General features: G+C 39.5%; 1 protein-coding gene across 2 annotated transcripts; it reads left to right on the top strand.

The window, feature by feature from the left end:
- Positions 1 to 1434: 1434 nt before the first annotated feature.
- On the top strand, positions 1435 to 17399 carry CA2 (carbonic anhydrase 2). 2 transcript variants are annotated; one of them, XM_069466265.1, is made up of 7 exons: positions 1437 to 1787; positions 2913 to 3110; positions 10724 to 10842; positions 11324 to 11416; positions 12437 to 12499; positions 13746 to 13901; positions 16566 to 17399. In XM_069466265.1, exons 1-7 carry the CDS (start codon positions 1754 to 1756, stop codon positions 16683 to 16685), a joined length of 783 nt encoding a protein of 260 aa, XP_069322366.1. In that variant the 5' UTR covers positions 1437 to 1753; the 3' UTR covers positions 16686 to 17399. The 2 variants fall into 2 exon arrangements, with proteins under 2 accessions (XP_069322367.1, XP_069322366.1); XM_069466266.1 differs by lacking the exon at positions 10724 to 10842 and having other exon boundaries at positions 1435 to 1787.
- Positions 17400 to 18653: the final 1254 nt, after the last annotated feature.

Here is an 18653-nt window from a genome sequence, read left to right as displayed (position 1 = left end):
AGACATTAATCAAAAGAGCCACATACAGAGGCATACAATTTTCTAGAGTCTTACAAGAGCAAGTACATATAACACAAATCACATTTGTGTGGAATTGACTGAAATAAATAGAAGATAGTGATTTTGAGATCAACATTGCAAACATTTACACTAATATTATAATTTATCCTCTTATTTATCTACAGCTTTTAAATATAAGTAATGTGATGCCAAGGCTGACAGAATCATGCAAAACTATATCCTACTTCCCCAATTTTAATATTATCCCCTCAAAAGATTGCAGAGACCACAGAACAGAAATCCCCTTTAGACATTTTTGCGGCCAAGTTCCCTTGTAGGAAATGAATTCTGTCTTTACCTCAGAACAGCTTGACTTATCCTCAGGTCCACAATACTTTTAGGTGTCTAGGAAAATATTTTCTTTTAAAATCAGAACAAAAATAAAAGTTTTAGGTCAAAGAAAATGTTTAAATATATAATATTAAGATATTAATCTTTATATCAATGTAGACATAAGTGTGTGTGTGTGTGTGTGTGTGTGTGTTTATGAAAAAGAGATGCACCAAGACAAAATGCTTTAGGACCCACGAAAATCATAATGCTGCCTGGCCTCAAAAATGTCCTTTCTATTAAATTATTGTGAATGATTTCTTAGGTATGCCAGATTCCAAGTTTCGGCAGCCAGGGAAATTCTCACCTCTCTGGAAGACATTCGCTTTTTTTTTTTTTTTTTACTAGAGTCTTCTGAGAAAAGTGATTTTTTAAAAAGCTTTGGTTATTTTAAAACAATTACTCAACTAGAAAGACTCCTGCTCCGCAGTTAATTTTTTAAAGAGAAGAAAGACGGTAGAAGGAGAAGATGAGCACTCCAGGTGAGGCCCTGCCAGCCCACAACGAAATGCAATCTCCCAGGCTCGCTTTTGTCCGGGCCACCCGCCCGAGAGACAGCGGCGCCGTTTTCTCGCTTTATTCCACGACCGTCCAGCAGAGGGCGCGTGGCTCTCAGCGCCCAGGGCTGCTCGCTCTCCAGCGCCGCAAGGACCTTATCCCTATTTGCCCCAAGGTCATAGCTCCTAACCGAGCTTGCCCGCTCCAGGGCCTGGACGCCAGAGAGTGAGCCCTCGGAGCTGGAGACCCCGGCGCGGTTGGGGCCGATGGGGCAGGGTGGGAGGGCTACGGGGCCAGGTGTGATGCTATCACAATGGGGACAAGGCATGAAAGACACCGGGGGCCCGGGTCCCGAGCAGTCCCCGCCGTCGCCAGACTCCGAGCCCGGGAGGGGGATGGGGTGCGCGTAGACGCTCTGCAGCCCCAGTTGGACCGAGGAGCCCGGGAGCTGCTGCCGCCGCCGCCGCCGCCGCCGCCGCCGCCACAGCGCGCCGAGAGATCGGAGCGTCGCTGCCCGCCCAGGAACCCGGGGCCCGGGCCGCCGGCCTTGGGGAGCTGGGCGGTGGGGGGAGAGGAGCTCTCCAGCCCCGCCGAGCGCCCACGGAGAAGGCGTTTTCCCCGCCCCCGAAGCCTCCCCCGCCCGGCCCGCCCCGACCGCAGGGAGATCACCTCCGCCCGTCACCTCCACCCCTGACTGCCCAGGTCCACCCGGGGTCCCCTCCCTCAGGCCGCCCCCGAGCACGAAGTTGGCGGGAGCCTATAAAAGCCGGTGACGGCGTGACCCGTGGACACATCGTGCAGGCGCCCGAGCAGCCACCGCTAGACCGGAGCCAATTCCTGCCCTGCCCCGACCGCCTGCGCGACCATGTCCCATCACTGGGGATACGGCAAGCACAACGGTGAGTGCGGGCGGCGGGCGGCGCGGCGGCGCCCGGGTCCCGGGTCCCGGATGCCGGCCGGGGCCCCTTAGCGCCCGCACCTGCAGTGTGCCGCGGCCGCGGGGAGCGCTGGAGGCTCAGGTGCGCCCCGGGCGCCCGCCCCGCCCGCGGCTCCCCCGCGCTGGGGATGCCCCGTCGCCCCGGCTCCGGGCCACTGTCGAGGAATCCCCACGTCCGCCGGAGGCGCGCGGGGCCCGGGAGAGGGGGGCGCACAGCCCTGGCCGCGGGACCCGAGGACAGTTCTTCCCGGGTCCCGAGCTGGGGACCATCCTAACTGGACCTAGGAGGAGGCGGAGAGGGGTTATAACGAACATTTTCAGTTGCTGATCGCAGAGAAACTAAGGGACCCCCTTTCCCAGACCCCTCCAGCTTCGGCACCACCTGTGGCTGAGGCTTTCAGCAGAAACTGTCCCGGGGCATTTTCTAGGTCTCCTTTTAATCTATTGCTCTGATTTCCGAGTTTTCTCTTAGTCTCTCGACTTCTAACGTTGAAAGGTCGGTCACCAGGAATCGGGCTTCAACATGGCCACAGATCTGGGTTCCCGGGGTCAGCGAGGTGAAGAGAAACATGGGTCTGGCCCACCTTTGGAGGATGTGGGACTTCCTGGGTAGTGAGGACCCTGGCCGTTAAAGGAGGGGTGCCCGGGCCTGAGCAGTGACTCTGTCCTTCCATCCAGCACGAGGGAGGAATCTGGACCTGCTTAAATGACTTAGGTGAGCTTGCATATCTCAAATCCCGACCACAAGCCCCGAGTTAGTGTCTGCCCGATTTCATTTGCTGAATTTCAGTAAAACGACTGTATAGTAGTTAATATTTATACAGCCCTCACTGATGTAAGAGCTTTAGGTGTATTGATTCTAATTCTCCCAAGGACATCTATGAGGAAGATATTATTAACCCATATTACAAATGTGGAAACTGAGGCACAGATTAAGAGTTTTCCCAAAGGTTACTCAGCTGTTAAATGGTGCCGCTAAAATTGGAACCGAGCAGATCGGCTCCGGAATCATTGCCCTTTTCTAGGGGTCTAGGTGTACCCTCCCCACACTGGGGGATACACGAGTGTCTTCTCCTCCCGCCCCCAGGACCTGAGCACTGGCATAAGGACTTTCCCATTGCCAAGGGAGAGCGTCAATCTCCTGTTGACATCAATACCGGTGCAGCCAAGCATGACCCTTCCCTGAAGCCTCTGTCTGTTTGCTATGAACAAGCGACTTCTCGGAGGATCCTCAACAATGGTCACTCTTTCAACGTGGAGTTTGATGACTCCCAGGACAAAGCAGGTCAGTGTTTAAAAAATAACTTGTGACTTTAAGCCAGTAGCTGTTTTTCCTACTTAATAGAAGGAGTCAGGAGCAGTGGCAGGAAACCCCTTAATAGTACAGTGTGTCTCAGTACTCAAGATGCCACTCTGATAATGTTCGTTAGGTCCCAGACTCCGAGAAGTAGGCTAATTACCTTGAAGTGTCCTGGGACTTTCTCCCCTGTAAAAGTCCTGGCATTTATGTAGGGCATTGAATGACTATGATATGCCTGTGAAAAGTCACAAAAGGCAAGATCCCCTGGCAATAAAGATCAGCAATGATGAGATTTGTACAAATTGAACATTTAAGATCCATTGTAAAATATTTGTCTTCTAGAGTTGATGCCTATCCATTAGAAATATATCTTAGTGAATATTATCTTCAAGGTAGCATTGAGAAGAGTGATGAAAACCTGACAATTTCAAATAATGAAATTCTTGGAAAATATTGTATTTATGAATATTTCTCAGAATTGGCAGCATATCTTGGTATCTATCCAGAAATTGATTCCTCAAACGAAGATGTTTTAGACTTGGGGGACATATCTGGCCCATCACTGACAAAACCAATTACCATCATTTATTTGTAATAGAGCTGTTTACAGGATGCCCACTGAATGCTTCGTTTTTCTTATTTAAAACAGAAGAACAATCCCATTCAGACATAGTAGCTGCCTTCTTTGCTCACTGGTTGCTTTAAGTGCCAGTGCCCTATTTTCCTGAGTGCTTTCCTCTGAAGGTCATTGAAATGGTGCTGTAGACACATTCTGTTCGGTGGTGGTGTGGGAGAGCAGGGAGTGGTGGAGGGAAATGAGAGAAGATAGAGGAAACATTCACTAATGTTGCCACGGTTTCGGAGTAATGACCTATGGTAGTAATATATTATATAATATGTAATTGTAACAATCATAGTCCAATTCACTATTCTTTTTCAGTAGGTATACAATATACTCAGTTCAGTTTTGAAAAAAAATTCTTGCTCCCTCCTTCCCTCTTTTTAAAAGTTTAAGACATTTGGCTTTCTGAAACAGAGATTCTAGAAGACAAGTTGATGGAGGATAATGTGGAGATGATCTGAGAAATGTTTTCACCCTACCGGTGCCTGTGTATAACTCTTGCCAGTACACACACACACACACACACTCACACTCACACATTCTGGCATAGTATCATGATTTATTAGAATCAAGAAGAGGATGCACATTGAAGACACTTCAATGTTTCTGCTACATTGCCTTCCCAACCATTCCTCCCACTCAGAAGAAACAATGCTCAAATAATTAAACAATTTCTTTTTTCAAGAAATTGAAATTTCAAGAATACTACATATTTATAATATGACAAAGCCAAAGGTCTCTAGGTACTATACATACAGAAAGAATGCTGTAAAATTTCATGTCCACTCATTTAAAGAAGTGAGCTACTTTAGTCTGTAGCTGTCAACATTTTTTTAAGAGCCACAGTGATATTATTGTTTTCAATGGATGTGATATCTACCAAAATATATGCTTCATTAGATGCTACATAGAAATTAGATGCTTAAAGTCTTTTTTTGGAACAATGAATAAACAAATATCTAACAAATGGAAGAAGATGAGGTAATTCCCTGTATTCTTTAAAAAGTGATTGTGAAATAAATTGTTCCAGTAATACATATTCTCAGTAAGTGGATTTCAGCACTATAGTCTGGTGGCTAAGAGCATAGTCCGGGGCAAGACAGACCTGGACTTGGGTTCCAGTGCTGCCACCAACTAGCTCAGTGACTTTAGGAGTAAGAGTAACTTAACCTGTCTATGTTCTAGTTGTTTTAAACTGTAAAATTGGAGTAACAGTAGTATCTTCTACAGATGAAGGATTAAATGGGACAGTATATATAAAGCATCTAGCCCAGTGCCTGGCCCATAGCTATTCTTCATGAATGACCTCTGTTGTTGTCATGACTATGCGCCATTTGCCTTTATCAGGAAATTGCTGTAGTTGTTGTGCCTGTGACAAGGTTTCCGAAAAAACTTAATTTAATGAGCTTTAAGATTAGTTCCCATCGCTTGATGATATTTTAAATTTTTATTTTCATATATTCCGAAACACCTTATTTGTCATATTAAATATGTCCTGATTTTATATATGAAGTTAATATACTGTTATATATTTTACCATGAATATGTTACTTAAGCTTTGATGGGTTTTTCCGTGAGCAGTAACTAATTAGAGCTAGCCACATTTTCCCAGCTATTAGTATTTCTTCTGGTGAGTAATGTATACATTTGAAAAGAAGTTTAGATTGTAGAACAGAGTAAAACTACGGGTTGAGATAGCTCCAACCCATGTTGTTAGAGACACATGTATTATCCACATAGGTCTCACATAAAAATCATTCCTAACACCAATTTAATGCATGCCAAGCTAAGCATCATGAAGGCCGGATGGAAGCCAGGTCCCTTTCCTGCATCTCCAGGGCCCATGCCGAGGGTACGTGAAGTAGACAGACATAGACATAGTAGACACTGACATTCACTTTGATGTAAGTACAGAAAGGAAGTTTCCGAGGAACCACAGAAACACGAAGGAGACTTAGTAGTCTAACTGTGTAAGTCGGGAAAGACTTTCCAGGGTAAATAAGGCTTATGTGGAAGCTTGAAGGACTTTGATGTCTTGGGACGAGCCTCCAGGCAAAGGGAAATAGGAAACACCAGAGGACTCAAGAGAGCACAGTATGTGCTCTAGACAGGCAAGAGGTATGTACTAAAAACAAGGGTCGAGAGTGAATATTAGAAAGACTTGCTCTCCTTTGCATATGAAAGAGTCCTTTGTAATTTTGCCCATCTTACATTGTCAGTTATTTTGGTTAAATGAGGATTCAGAATATACCAAAATGTTGACAGTAAGAGAAAATATATCTACAGAATAAATTTTCAAAAATCGTACCATGTGGAAAAACAACCTTTAGACTTTTCTTTAAAAAAAAATCATAGACTCTCAAAGCTAGAACAAAAGGTAGAGATACTTTAGTCAAACCCATTTAAAATAAACATGAAGAAACAGAAAGCTAAAGAGTTTTAAATAACTTACTAAGTTGTCTCCTTCTTAGTTTGCTGGATAGACTAAATGACAATCACTTAAAAATAGAATTTGAATAAGAAGCTTTGAATGATAATCATAGTTAACATTTAGTTTGTACATACGATGTTTTAAAAAACTAATATGCTTTTCTATATACTTAAGTCTAAAAATAATGTATTCGTTTTGGCTACTTAATTGTTTTTAAATCAATAGTTTAACATTTCTTTGGTTAAGAGTTATTTTTATAGTGTTAACATTTTTAGATATCCTTTACCTCTTATTTCCTATATCTAAATGCAGTTCACGTATCTACACTCTCTCCCCTACCCTACCCACCCCCATTTAATGAGATTTCAGCCTTCTAGAACTTCTCATAGATTCAGGTTCTCAGTACAATGTCCTAATGTTACCTTATACCCAAACTTAATTTTGGGCTATCAGGAACTGAGCAGCTTGAGTTTATTGCTATGTTTAAGCTTGAGAGAATTCTTTTTAAATGTGAGGTTAATAGGCTTTAACTAGAAGCTTGGATTAAAGCTCTCCTCAATCTTCTAAATTCCTTTAAAAATAAACCAACTTAAATTCATCTTAAATTGATGAAAAATTGCTAAGCCTTTTAAATTAAAAAATAACTCTCCCTGCTTGAGATGTTTTATTATCAGCTTTATCTGGGAGAAAAGAATGGCAGTCAAATTATTAACTCCTGCTTATTCACTTTTATTAATGAGTTTAAAGTTGTCCTACTTTATTGCAAAGTTAGGGGCAAATATTGGAAGCCAGTGCTAGAATTATTGGGCCAACTCATATACAATTCTCAAATCATTTATGGTTTTTTGAAATTGTAATTTTTAGATATGTTATTTCAAGAAAAGAAAAGGAAGGAAGCAGAATGAGTTTACTTGTGCTCAATTTTAGCAGATCATCATCTGTGTGACATAATGGATCTTCATAAATGGGTCCTGCTGAACTTTCAGGGACTTGCTTTTGAAGCTCTAAAATGTTTTCTCCCACAGCAATCATAAGTTAAAAAGAAGCATAACAACAACAAACAACAGGGCTTGTCACGCACATGGTTAATGGTAGGTAGCAGCAGAACCCTGAATGTCTAGAAAACTGACCAAAGCTTTCTACGTGCTGTAGTTAATTATGTTTACATCAAAGAGCTTTTCTTTTACTCCTGTATAATTGTCGTATAGCTTAAACTACAACTTCTATTCTCTTGAATTTTGACAATGTTTATTCTCATGAAAGAGACAGCCAAACATCTTATTGCTTTAAAAACATGGAATATGGATGTCTGAGAAAAAGACTTGACACGAAGGCCTAGGATTATTGGCTACTGCCAACAAACAAAACAGTAATGTACGATTTTTAAATGTTCAGGTTATTTTTAGAGAAGATGGTTCAGCTCCTGGAAATGCCAAGTTTTCTGTATAAAACTTCATTAGTAGGAAATCACTTAAATTTTGGTTTTAAACTAAGGATTATTGGGAAGAGTTTATTTGTATTTTGGATTTAAGAGATTATTAATGTTCACTAAGGTCTTTGGCTTATTATTCCAATGCATTTTAATTAAATAGTAATAGTAAGTGATTAGGAAGAAAAATATTCAAAAATATTAAATTTTTAGTTTTTAATTTGTATAGGTAGTCTGATTTTTTCAATATTACTGAGTCTCTTTATTTTTCATAATAACATAATTTGCATAATTTTCCCAAATAACATGTATAGGAAGACAGATTATTCTATAATATTTTACTTGGTACTTAGTTTGCATTATCTATAGTATGTATAACTCATAACAGATCATGAAAATTAAAATTGACTGGAGCTCTTAGTGTTGAGATTTGAATTCAGATTAAATTTTGGGAGTCTTGAAAAGAATATTAGAGTAGAAAACCTTATTTATGTATCTCCATCCCTCATGGAACATGTTTCTATGATACAATAAATCATTGACTTTTTAGAGCTCCACTACCATGGCTGGATTTTATAGAAAAAAAAGTGCAGTGAGCAATTTCTGCTATTTTTAAAGATTATTTTTGCATTAGAAAAAAGGATTCATTTTAAATAGGAAAAATTTAGGAAATGGCATGCAGTAATCAAAATAAGTAAATAAGTAGATCTGGAATACAGCATAAGCTCCTTATCTTAAACCAAAATGTGATCTTTTCTGTTTCTCAAATGAAACCATGTATGCTAACTTTACTAGAGTTTGTAACAATTTATTATTATAACAATATTATTGGAGGACTTCTTTGCCTAAACTCCATGGTAAGAATTTGCTGAGAAATAATGAGCTAGTTAAAGAAGGACAGATATGCTGCTTTCTGTAGCAATTAAACTTTAAAGATTTAATAACTTTTCCTAATTACGGTGGGTTTCTAATCTTCATACCAATAAGTTATACTTTAACAAGGGGTAAAACAGGTGTCTGGTGACAATAGATTAGCACTGAATGTGTTTAATCATTGAACCCAGAGCTTGCTTGCTTTTCTTTCTTTCTCCCTCCCTCTCTCCCTCCTTCTCTCTCTCTCTCTCTCTCTCTTTCTTTCTTTCTTTCTTTTTAATGTTATCAAGCCTTGTTTCATAAAAGTTTATATACACTCTTGGCTAATTCTAAATGTTCTCTGAAACAAGTAAGTTAAAATGGAATTTTAAGGTTTGCAAGAGAGAGAATAAGAATGAGAAATAGCAAAAGCTTTATTTTCTTTAAAATGTAAGATCCTGGTATGATTCCTCACAGGTGGAAAGCAGATACATTTAGAAAATCAGTTATCTCAGATGCTTAATATGGTTTTATTTAATGAGTTTTGCCACCTGGTAGAATTAATGTTGTTACAAATGGCATTGGCTTTTTATTATCAGCCCATCTGTTACTATGTTTAAGGAGTTAATATAAAGACCTTTTTTCAGTAGCAATTTATTTCATAAACATATATTTCACTTTTAGGATATATTGTTATGAAAAGGAAATTCTTTTATTTTTGAAAAAGTCTAGTATTGAGGGCTAAGACTAATTCTTTCCTTACTGAATTATCAGATAAAAAATAAACTTTTACAATAGTTGTTTTTGTGTTTCAAGAGATGTGATTTTTATCAGAATATATGTTTCTTAACAGATCTGTAATATAACACCATTTATAAGTTGTTCTTTCTGTTTTCATTCTTCTTTTTTTCTTCTGGCCTATTGCAAGGAAGAGGTGGCAGCCAGCGGTTACGTGAGGAGCCACAGGAAGGCCCCCATGCCTAAATATCTTCCAGCCAGTTTTATCTTTTACTTTGAATAGATGAATGGCTGTTGCTTTCATTTAAGCATATTTAGGTGAAGCTAAGTGAGCAAACTTTGTTGTACAGACCTCATCCCTTTGTTTTGCAAAGCTAAAGTAAGTCTGGGCTCACTACTTTATGGAATTATAAAGCAAAGCTAATAAGATACATGTATAGCAACAGATGTTTTGATCTCAGTACTAGAAAAATGAAATTAAAATAGTAGCACTAAACTACTTTTAAAAGCTTTTAAGTATTTTGGTTAAATCCCATTAATACTTATAAGTTAGGTAAAAAGTTTTTTGGGGGATGATTTCCCACTATTTTAATCCTGTCTCAAGACACAGCTCATTGAATATTTACAGTAGTCTAAGAATGTGATTTCTACTATTGATTTTACTGAATAAAGTTATATTAATACCAGAATAATAGAATCATGGGATAGTTGTTAAAGTTGGAATTTTAAGTTCTTAGAGATAATAGAGCACATTACACTGCATATGGAAGATGATCAGCAAATTACTGGCAAAGTAATAGATAATTTAATGAATTCCTTTTACAGATTAGAGAATTAAGGCCAAAGAGGGGACAAAGCTACCTAGCAGCAGTGACAATCCAAATTTTAAAGGCTTTGGGAAGCCTATGTGAGGACAATTGGATTTTAGAATGTTGAGATCAATGGAATGCTCATTATTTCACAACTTCTGGTATGTAGGAACTGGTACAAAGGGCAGCAAAGCAGGCTGTAGGGCAGCCACTGGGCCATGGTAGAAGACAGGTTCCCACGCTTGCAAGAGTGTGCAGCAGACCACTGCACTGGCACACAGCTGCATTGGCTCTTCCTAAATGATTCGCAGAGGAATTATTATTTCTATTTAAAATTTCCTCTCTCTGGACGTGAACCTATGACTCCAAAAGAAACCCAGAAAAGAGGTATCACTGTGCTCAGAAAACAAAGATGAGAAAAGCATCTATCCTTCAGCCAACACATGTGAGGAAAAACAAAACAAAACAAAAAAATTGAAATGATTTTGTTCAGCAGTGTAGACTAAACTTGAGTCTGGGTTTAATTTTAATTTAATTTTCACAGAGTGAAAATGTGGCTAAAGGTATACATTTAGTACTATAAGATGGGACCGAAGACAGTAATATTTAGTATTGCATATTTCATGTGTGTATGTATGTGTATATGTGTATACATGCATATGTATGTGTGTATGTGTGCACGTACATGTATCTTACATATATATTTTTTGACTTTAGTGCTCAAAGGAGGACCCCTGGATGGCACTTACAGATTGATTCAGTTTCACTTTCACTGGGGTTCACTTGATGAGCAAGGTTCTGAGCACACTGTGGACAAAAAGAAATATGCTGCAGAGGTAAGAGAGGCTTTATTTCTTTCCAGGTCAAAATGTTTGTAAATTGAGTTAGCATTAATTTCAAAAGCTTAACTTTGTAAATTCAACTCACACCAAGTGAACTACTTCTTTTACAAAGGACCTTCACATTTGCTTTTATAACCTTTAATGGTGGCATTACAATTAAGGCTCAAAACTTTCTCTACTGTCTCCAAGGACACCAGTTGCAAAAAGTAAATGAATTTAAATTCATTAATTTGTGCTTTCCCTCAGAACTATACGTTTCGTTGTCTTAGCAGTTGTTGATGAAATCACTTGCCATTATACCAAGTGCTATACTGGATAATTAGAATTAAAATGAAAGGAAAGTTTTCATTTAAAATTATCTACATTTTCACCTTCTTCAGTAACCTTTGGCTATGAGGAAAAGATCATTGGATAAGATCTATAAGCTTTTATTATGTAAATCATTCATTGTGGGTTTGTCTCCCATGGGCTTTAGCTTCACTTGGTTCACTGGAACACCAAGTACGGGGATTTTGGAAAAGCTGCGCAACACCCTGATGGACTGGCTGTTGTGGGTGTTTTTATCAAGGTTAGTGGATGGCCCAATGCTTTTTTTTTCCCTGTTTTCAAGAAAGATTGACTGGATAAAACATTCATAACAAACAGAGCATTCTACAAAAGAACGTAGGAAACGCCTTTGGCTCCAAAGTATTTTCAGTCTTCTTTCTCCGTCTATATCTGCTGGTAGCAGCAGAAGGAAGACAAAAAAGACAATTTTAGAGGCATTTATTAGGTACTATTTGGATGTAAATGTGAAGGACATAAAGAGGTCAACTTCGCATGACTGTTAGGTATTTGTTTTATTCTATTTTAACCTGAAGAAGCTACACAGAACTACTACATGATGCTAAAGTAAGATCAAATTCTGGAGGGGAGAAGGACAGTGACTTGGTCCTGGAGAATTTCAGGCAACAGTGGGACTCAACAGATTGAGCTGCCCTCTAGACAGTTGTAAAGGGCAGTGAAGAAAGGTCTGGGCTGGAGATTTATGAGTGCTGATTCATAGGTTGAGGTGGAAGCTACAGGAGTCTATGAAATCATCCAAGGCCGGCGTAAAGAGGGAGATGGGAAAGCAGCTCAGCATGCAGCCCTGAGAAACTGCAAAACGTAAGGCCTTTAAGGCAGGGGGAAAGATGTGAATGACTAAAAAGGAATACGAAACTCAAGGGAGTCACTAAGAGGTTGGAGGGCACAGGGAAAGCCAAAGGAGGAAAGGATTTTTAAAAAGAAGGGAAGACAATAGTGTAAAAGCCTGCAAGCAAATTAAGGTAAACACGAAGAATATTGCTGGTTTTGGAGATCACTGGGGACATTTGACGGGGTGGTTTCAGGAGGACTAACCGGGCAGAGGAAGAGGCAGGTTGAAGATTCAGTGAAAGCAGGGAAGTCCATGGGACCAGTGTCTTCTAGCTGAGACCGATGTGTAGCTTGTGCAAAGTGACAGATTTGGGTTCACTATTTGGAGAAATTTTATAAAAGAGTCACCCAAATCAAAACTGTTACAGTACCAACTAGGTTACAGCATCTTGTCCCTTGTGTTTTTCTGTAGATTGGCAGTGCTAAACCAGGCCTTCAGAAAGTCACTGATGCTCTGGATTCTATAAAAACAAAGGTAAAATGGAATTTTCTGCCACCTTAGTAGAGTACCTATTTTCAATACTCCATTGATTTTGGATTTTCTTTTGATCAAATTGAACAGTCTAGATGACATGTAGTGTTTGAATGAGTAAAAGGTAAAATATTGTGTATATATATTTAATTATATTTTCTTTCTCCAAAAGTCATTCCTAAAGCTACTATAATTCTAAGTCATGTGTCTATGTAATCTTGCTTCCCCATCATTTGAACATCCATACATAAGAGTCAGAGAATCTCATGACTGGTCATGATTATCTGGTCAAATTTTTCACTCATTCATACAGCAAACATTTGTTGAGTATTTTTTACGTGCCAGCCACCTTCCTAACCCAAGAGATACAATGGTGAACAAGATAACTGAGGCTCTGTTTCATGGCGATTTATATTATGTGACCTCTTTGAATTGATCCACCCAGTGTTTAAATGCTCTCTACAGCATAGCTGTGTTGAGGTCATTGAGCATCTACTTAAATACTACAGTCACTTCCAGTGGCAGCCCTGGCTCTGTAAAGCTGATCCTCACATTGATGCAGCACCTATCTTCTGAAATGCTCACCTTTCACTTCTAGCTTGATCCCCTTGAATTATATAGAATAAACCTGATCTCCGTTCTACATAACCCTACTCTCTGTCTACTCTGGACTTTCACTTACCACTAGCTAATTATCTTTAGTTCCCTTTAACTACTCTCACATGACATAATTTTCTCTCTGTGCAGCAACCTTTCACTCTTCCAGTAAAATCATTCCTGTTTGCTTTAAAATTGTAGTGTTCAGAACTGAATGCAGTTCTTTGGTTCTGATCTAGTCATCAAATAGGATAGCAATAAAAATCACCTCCTCATCAAGGATACTCTATTTCTGTTATTGCAAACTAAAATTGCATCATTTTAGTGGCAGTAGTCTCATTTTAAATACTGGGTGTGATCAGTTAATGACTTTATGGAAAATATTACATAAGGGATTATTTTAGAGAACAAGATGAAAAATGGACAGGTGAAAATAAGAATCAGTTTTCCTTGCTCATACCTGCCAATTTATATTTCCAATTGAAATGTCTTCTGTCAATTTCATTTTGTTTACCGGTGAATATAGAACCACTCTTTAAAAAAACTTTTCTGGCTATCAGAGGGGAATATACCTATTTTTGTCCCCCTCTCTCCCACCTGCCTCCTCTCTGATGATGTGATGGTTTTAACCTGTGTCTTTGCCCTGTTCCAGGGTAAGCATGCCGTCTTCACTAACTTTGATCCTCGTGGCCTCCTTCCTGAAAGCTTGGACTACTGGACCTACCTGGGCTCACTGACCACCCCTCCTCTTCTGGAATGTGTCACCTGGATTGTGCTCAAGGAACCCATCAGTGTCAGCAAGGAGCAGGTGGGTTTTCTAATGGGAGGCCTATTTAGAGACCTGGAGTGTTTAGTCAAGGCAGAAGACCTTGGCCTCTGGAGTCAGACAGACCTGGGATTTAATCCCCCTTCCTCTACTGCTTGCTATGGAACTAGTGCCCGTGGCAGTGCTTAGCAAACAAACAGCATTCAGCAAATATTTATTGTTATTAACTATAACCTTAGGCAGTTTGTTTAGTTTGTAAAACGGGGTAGTCATTGTGAAGATTCAGTAAGAAATGTGTCTGTCACCTAATAAATGGTTTGTCAGTTATGAGGAAACTGAAACTCAGAAAAATGAGATTTCGTGGTCAAGGTTACATAGGTATCAGGGATAATTCCAGCCTCCTGCTCACTCCCATCAGAGGTTTCTGCAGTTTTATTTATATCAGCATGCATTTCTGAATCCTGACAAAAATGGGAATCATCCCTTGGAGAAAAGGTATCTATTAAAACTCACCCCAAGCTGCTTTAGAGGCCTAGGGCAGATATTCTTACATTTCCAATGCAGTGTACTTTGTGACGTTCAAGTGATTAATGCAGCTTCTAATTCACTTCACCAAAGTGGATACAAGTGAATTTTTCCTAGACTGTCTCTTAGCACACAGTTGAAATGTAGAAAATGGACATTCCTTAGCATTCACAAGAGTTTGGATCCTGCATAATTTATGGAGAGAGTCAACAGCCAACAGTCTTGAAAATGATAACTGTCTGAGTAGTTGTAGTGGGACTTAAACCTACAAAAATTCAGAATCATAGTTTAGAGCTGCAATGTGCACTGGATATTATGTTGTCCAACCTTCTCAATTCGCTAAGCTAGAATTGTGTTGATAAACAGTCTGAGAAAATTGAAGTGCTTTCCACTTTGCTACTTCATGGCAGAATAAGGTCTGGGAGCAAGGATTCTATTCCTGTGTTCTGCTTTAGAATATTAACTCATAAGTACTACAGATATTCCACATCTTTCTTTAGAGGACATCTATATCAACTAGAAATTTACTTGTAATATATCAGAGTGGGCCAAAAAAAATTATATGCTTGACTGGTTTGTCAGTTGAGTATTGACCTTGTGGTCATAATGTATTTGAGCAAGCTTCTTGAAATAGTAGCATAAAGAAAGGTCATAATAATGCCACCTCTTATTTGTAGACATAGTGTTTTGAGTTATAATTAAGAACATGAAAATTCTTTTTCTTCCTTCACTGAGAATAATCTACCTTGAGATCATGGTCTAACATTCAGAGCTGAGGCAACAAATGGATTTATTGTGTACACACACACCCATGGCCAGAAATACACACGTAGGTAAGGGCAATTGAACCTATTCCAGTAGTCCCTGTGCCATCAATTTTCCCTTTAAGGTAATAAGTAGTATTAAACTAGATATATTAATTGTGTACATTGGCAAAATACCAACAGGGCTGTTTTTCATATCCTATGACATGGCGTCCAGAGGAGTCATGCTTACCTCAGGAAGCCAGAACTTTGGTTCCTCCTTTGTTGTTCCCTTGACTTTGCCTTGTTCATTGGTGACTTCATCCTCAAGGTGGTTACAAGAGCATTTTGAGAATCACATCCAGGTATAACCACCTTTTGAGGACGAAAGGAACACACCTTCCACTGGTTCCATAGGAGCAGAGAAGCTTTTCCCTGAAGACCCCAACCAAACCTTTCACATTTCACTGGCTAGAACTGTGATTCTTGCTCAGTCAACAGCAAGGGAATGTGATCACCATGGTCAGTTAAGACCTACAAATTTACCCACTTGAGGCTTAGAGGAGGAGGGCAGATGTCTAATAGTGAGAAACTATGGAGGGATGGATGTGGGTAATATAAATAGATCTTCTAATTCTGCTACCTTTCTTTTCTGTACTGAGGTTTTTTCTCTGTGATGCTAAAATAGAGTCAAGTTGACTGATATGAGGATGTAATTTAATCAGTGGAGTGGAGAGTAGAAATTGATTGTACCGGTTTGATCTGATTGTACTTTATAAACAGACTGTCTTTCAGATTCCTGGGATTCTGCCATAATGTATCAACCCTAGATGTTCTTAGAACATCCCCTCGCATTGCAGTAACGATAGTTGTGCATGCTACAATAGTTGACCTATGTGAAATTGACTTTGTGGGAGTGACTGAGGGAATATTACTGAACAAAAGAGATGGGGTTAAGGGCTGTTGATTCGTGGGCTGCTATAGTCCTACCCATGCCACCCTTCTTCATTTAGATCAAGTCGTGTTCAGAGGAAGGGAGACATCACTTTTCAAGAAACTTGATGAAGTAGGAGACTGTTTAAGGGCTGCCTATGTCACAGTGGTGGACCAGGAAACACACAAATTTAAAAGGGTATGAGTATAGCCTTTTAAGTATGAGTTGATAGTCTTTTGATCGATTTTGAAATTAAAAGCTCACTGAAAAATTCCTTCAAAAATGATACCAACCTTTTCATGTATTTTATATAAATTGCTTTATTATAAAAGCATACATACATAATCTATACACGATTATATATGTATTAGGAATCAAATTGAATTTTGGCCACTGATACACAGTGCTGTGAATATTGGGGAATGTATTTTAACATATAACACAAGCGCGTAAGTGAATACTACTGTGAAACTTTAATTTTCAATTTTTTGTTGTGTCTTTTAGATGATGAAGTTCCGTAATCTTCACTTCAGCGGGGAGGGCGAGCCTGAGGAACTGATGGTGGACAACTGGCGTCCGGCCCAGCCACTAAAGGACAGACAGATCAAAGCTTCCTTCAAATAGGTTGATTCCACGGCCGATGTTCAAATAACGAATTTTCAGGTGTTTCCTTTTACCTAAGCACAAATCTACTTTGGTGATTTGGACCCTGGCTGCTTTGTGTCTGGTTTTCTGGACCCTTCATCTTTCACCTGACGTCCTGAAGTGCTTACTAATAAAATGTGAAGAGCAAGAGCAATTGTCATGTTTGACAGATTGCCGCAGCTGGTTGGTGCTTTGCTTACGGTAGTAGGTGGTAGTCTTTCTGTAATGGAGAATGTCATGTAAGGAATAGGAATAAAGTACCTTGACTTCTTGCACAGCATGGAGGGTGATATGCACTCACAATTGTTCACTAAAATGCTATTTTTAAAACATAGGACAGTAGAGTGGTTGAGTGCAAATCCCTATCATGAGATAAATTGAGTAGTCAAGGCAAACCAGATAAAATAGTCATGATTCCATGTAATGTGAATCAGATCAAATAAATGTTCATCACTCCCATATGTTATAATAGAGAAAAACTTTAAAAATTCTTATATATTTGTAGCAAAATTATCTTCGAAATGAATTATGTTGTAATTTAGTGACTTTTGAATTACAGAGATGTAAATGAAGTATCTGTAAAATTATTATAATTATAGTTGTGATACAGAGTATATTTCCATTCAAATAATATATCATAACTTAATAAATGTTGTATTTTAGATATATTCTCTAATAAAATTCAGAATTTTAGTCTGGGTTATTTTGTTGTATGCTGGGCAGTGGGTTATACCTTAACGGAGGAGCAAATGTGTACTTTTACAGTTCATATTAATTCATTATTAATAGTAAGCCATCCTAATTGGCTTACTCATAATTGAAGGAATCTCCATAAAAGGAAAAACCCTGGATATTGTTTACTATTTGCCAAGTACTGTTTTAAATGCTTTCTGAGCACTCATGTGACCCTCATGACAACGCTGTGAGGATTAATCTTGCAGGGGAAATGGTTACATTAAAAGGAGCAAGGTAGAGACGGCGGAAGGAAGAGGATACACACTGACCCAATGCAAGCTCCTTGGAAGTAAAGTAAATAAAAGTCCATTTCATTCAAAAAGGAAATTCAAGTGATAACCAGAAGTAAAATAATCATCCGAATCTTCAAATGATCAGGTATACCTATTCCAGAGAGGAAGAAGAAGAGTGAATAAATGAAATAAAAATATTTGACTATTATGCCTGTTTTGAATGTAGCTCTGTACCTTGACCATGAAAAGTTTGGCTAATCAGTTATTCTGGGAAGCCAAGTTTAATACGGAATGTATGTTCTACACTTCAGGGAATAAAAATCCATTGTTGCTTTAGATAGAAAATTTTCTAAACTCATTTACACTCTCACTTGCTTTTCTAAGGAATTATTCTGAGTTTTGTATAGGATCCCAGCTCTGGTCCTGGGTATCCAGAGAGAGTGATACCTGGGTGGAAGCTCTTTGCTTACTGCAGCTCATCGCATCTTCCCTAAGCCCCGCCCACCCTCACCTCCAGTCCTTCACTTAGTGGCGGCAAGCTGGTTGGAAACTAAAACCTGCCACTAAAGAACATCTCAGTCTATTCCGGTTTAAGCAGGGTTTTTGTTTTTGGTTTTGTTTTTTTAAGGTTTCTTATTCCCCATTCACACCAGCCTACACAGATGGAGCCTGGTTTACTGGGGAGAGGACCCCCGATCTGCACGATGTCCCCTAGGTCCTTGCTGGCCTCTGCCGTGCAGTGGCTGGCCCAGGGCCCACTCTGTGTCTGCTGATGTGGGTCCTGTTTCATCTGGTCTTTGGAGGCACCTATAGCTGAAGGCTTATCCACGCCACTCTCTAGTTGCAAAGTCCTGTAGTCTTTTATTATGACCCTTGGGAAGGGTTCAGTTCCCAGAAGGCAACAGGGTAAAGAGGAAGCCAATGTCACACAGTAAGAGTCACACAGGGACATCTATCTCCTCTGACCCAAGTACCAGTT

The sequence above is a fragment of the Eulemur rufifrons genome, chromosome 3 (assembly GCF_041146395.1).
Source record: "Eulemur rufifrons isolate Redbay chromosome 3, OSU_ERuf_1, whole genome shotgun sequence".
Taxonomy (NCBI): Eukaryota; Metazoa; Chordata; class Mammalia; order Primates; family Lemuridae; genus Eulemur; species Eulemur rufifrons.
This window is presented reverse-complemented; position numbering and strand designations above follow the sequence as displayed.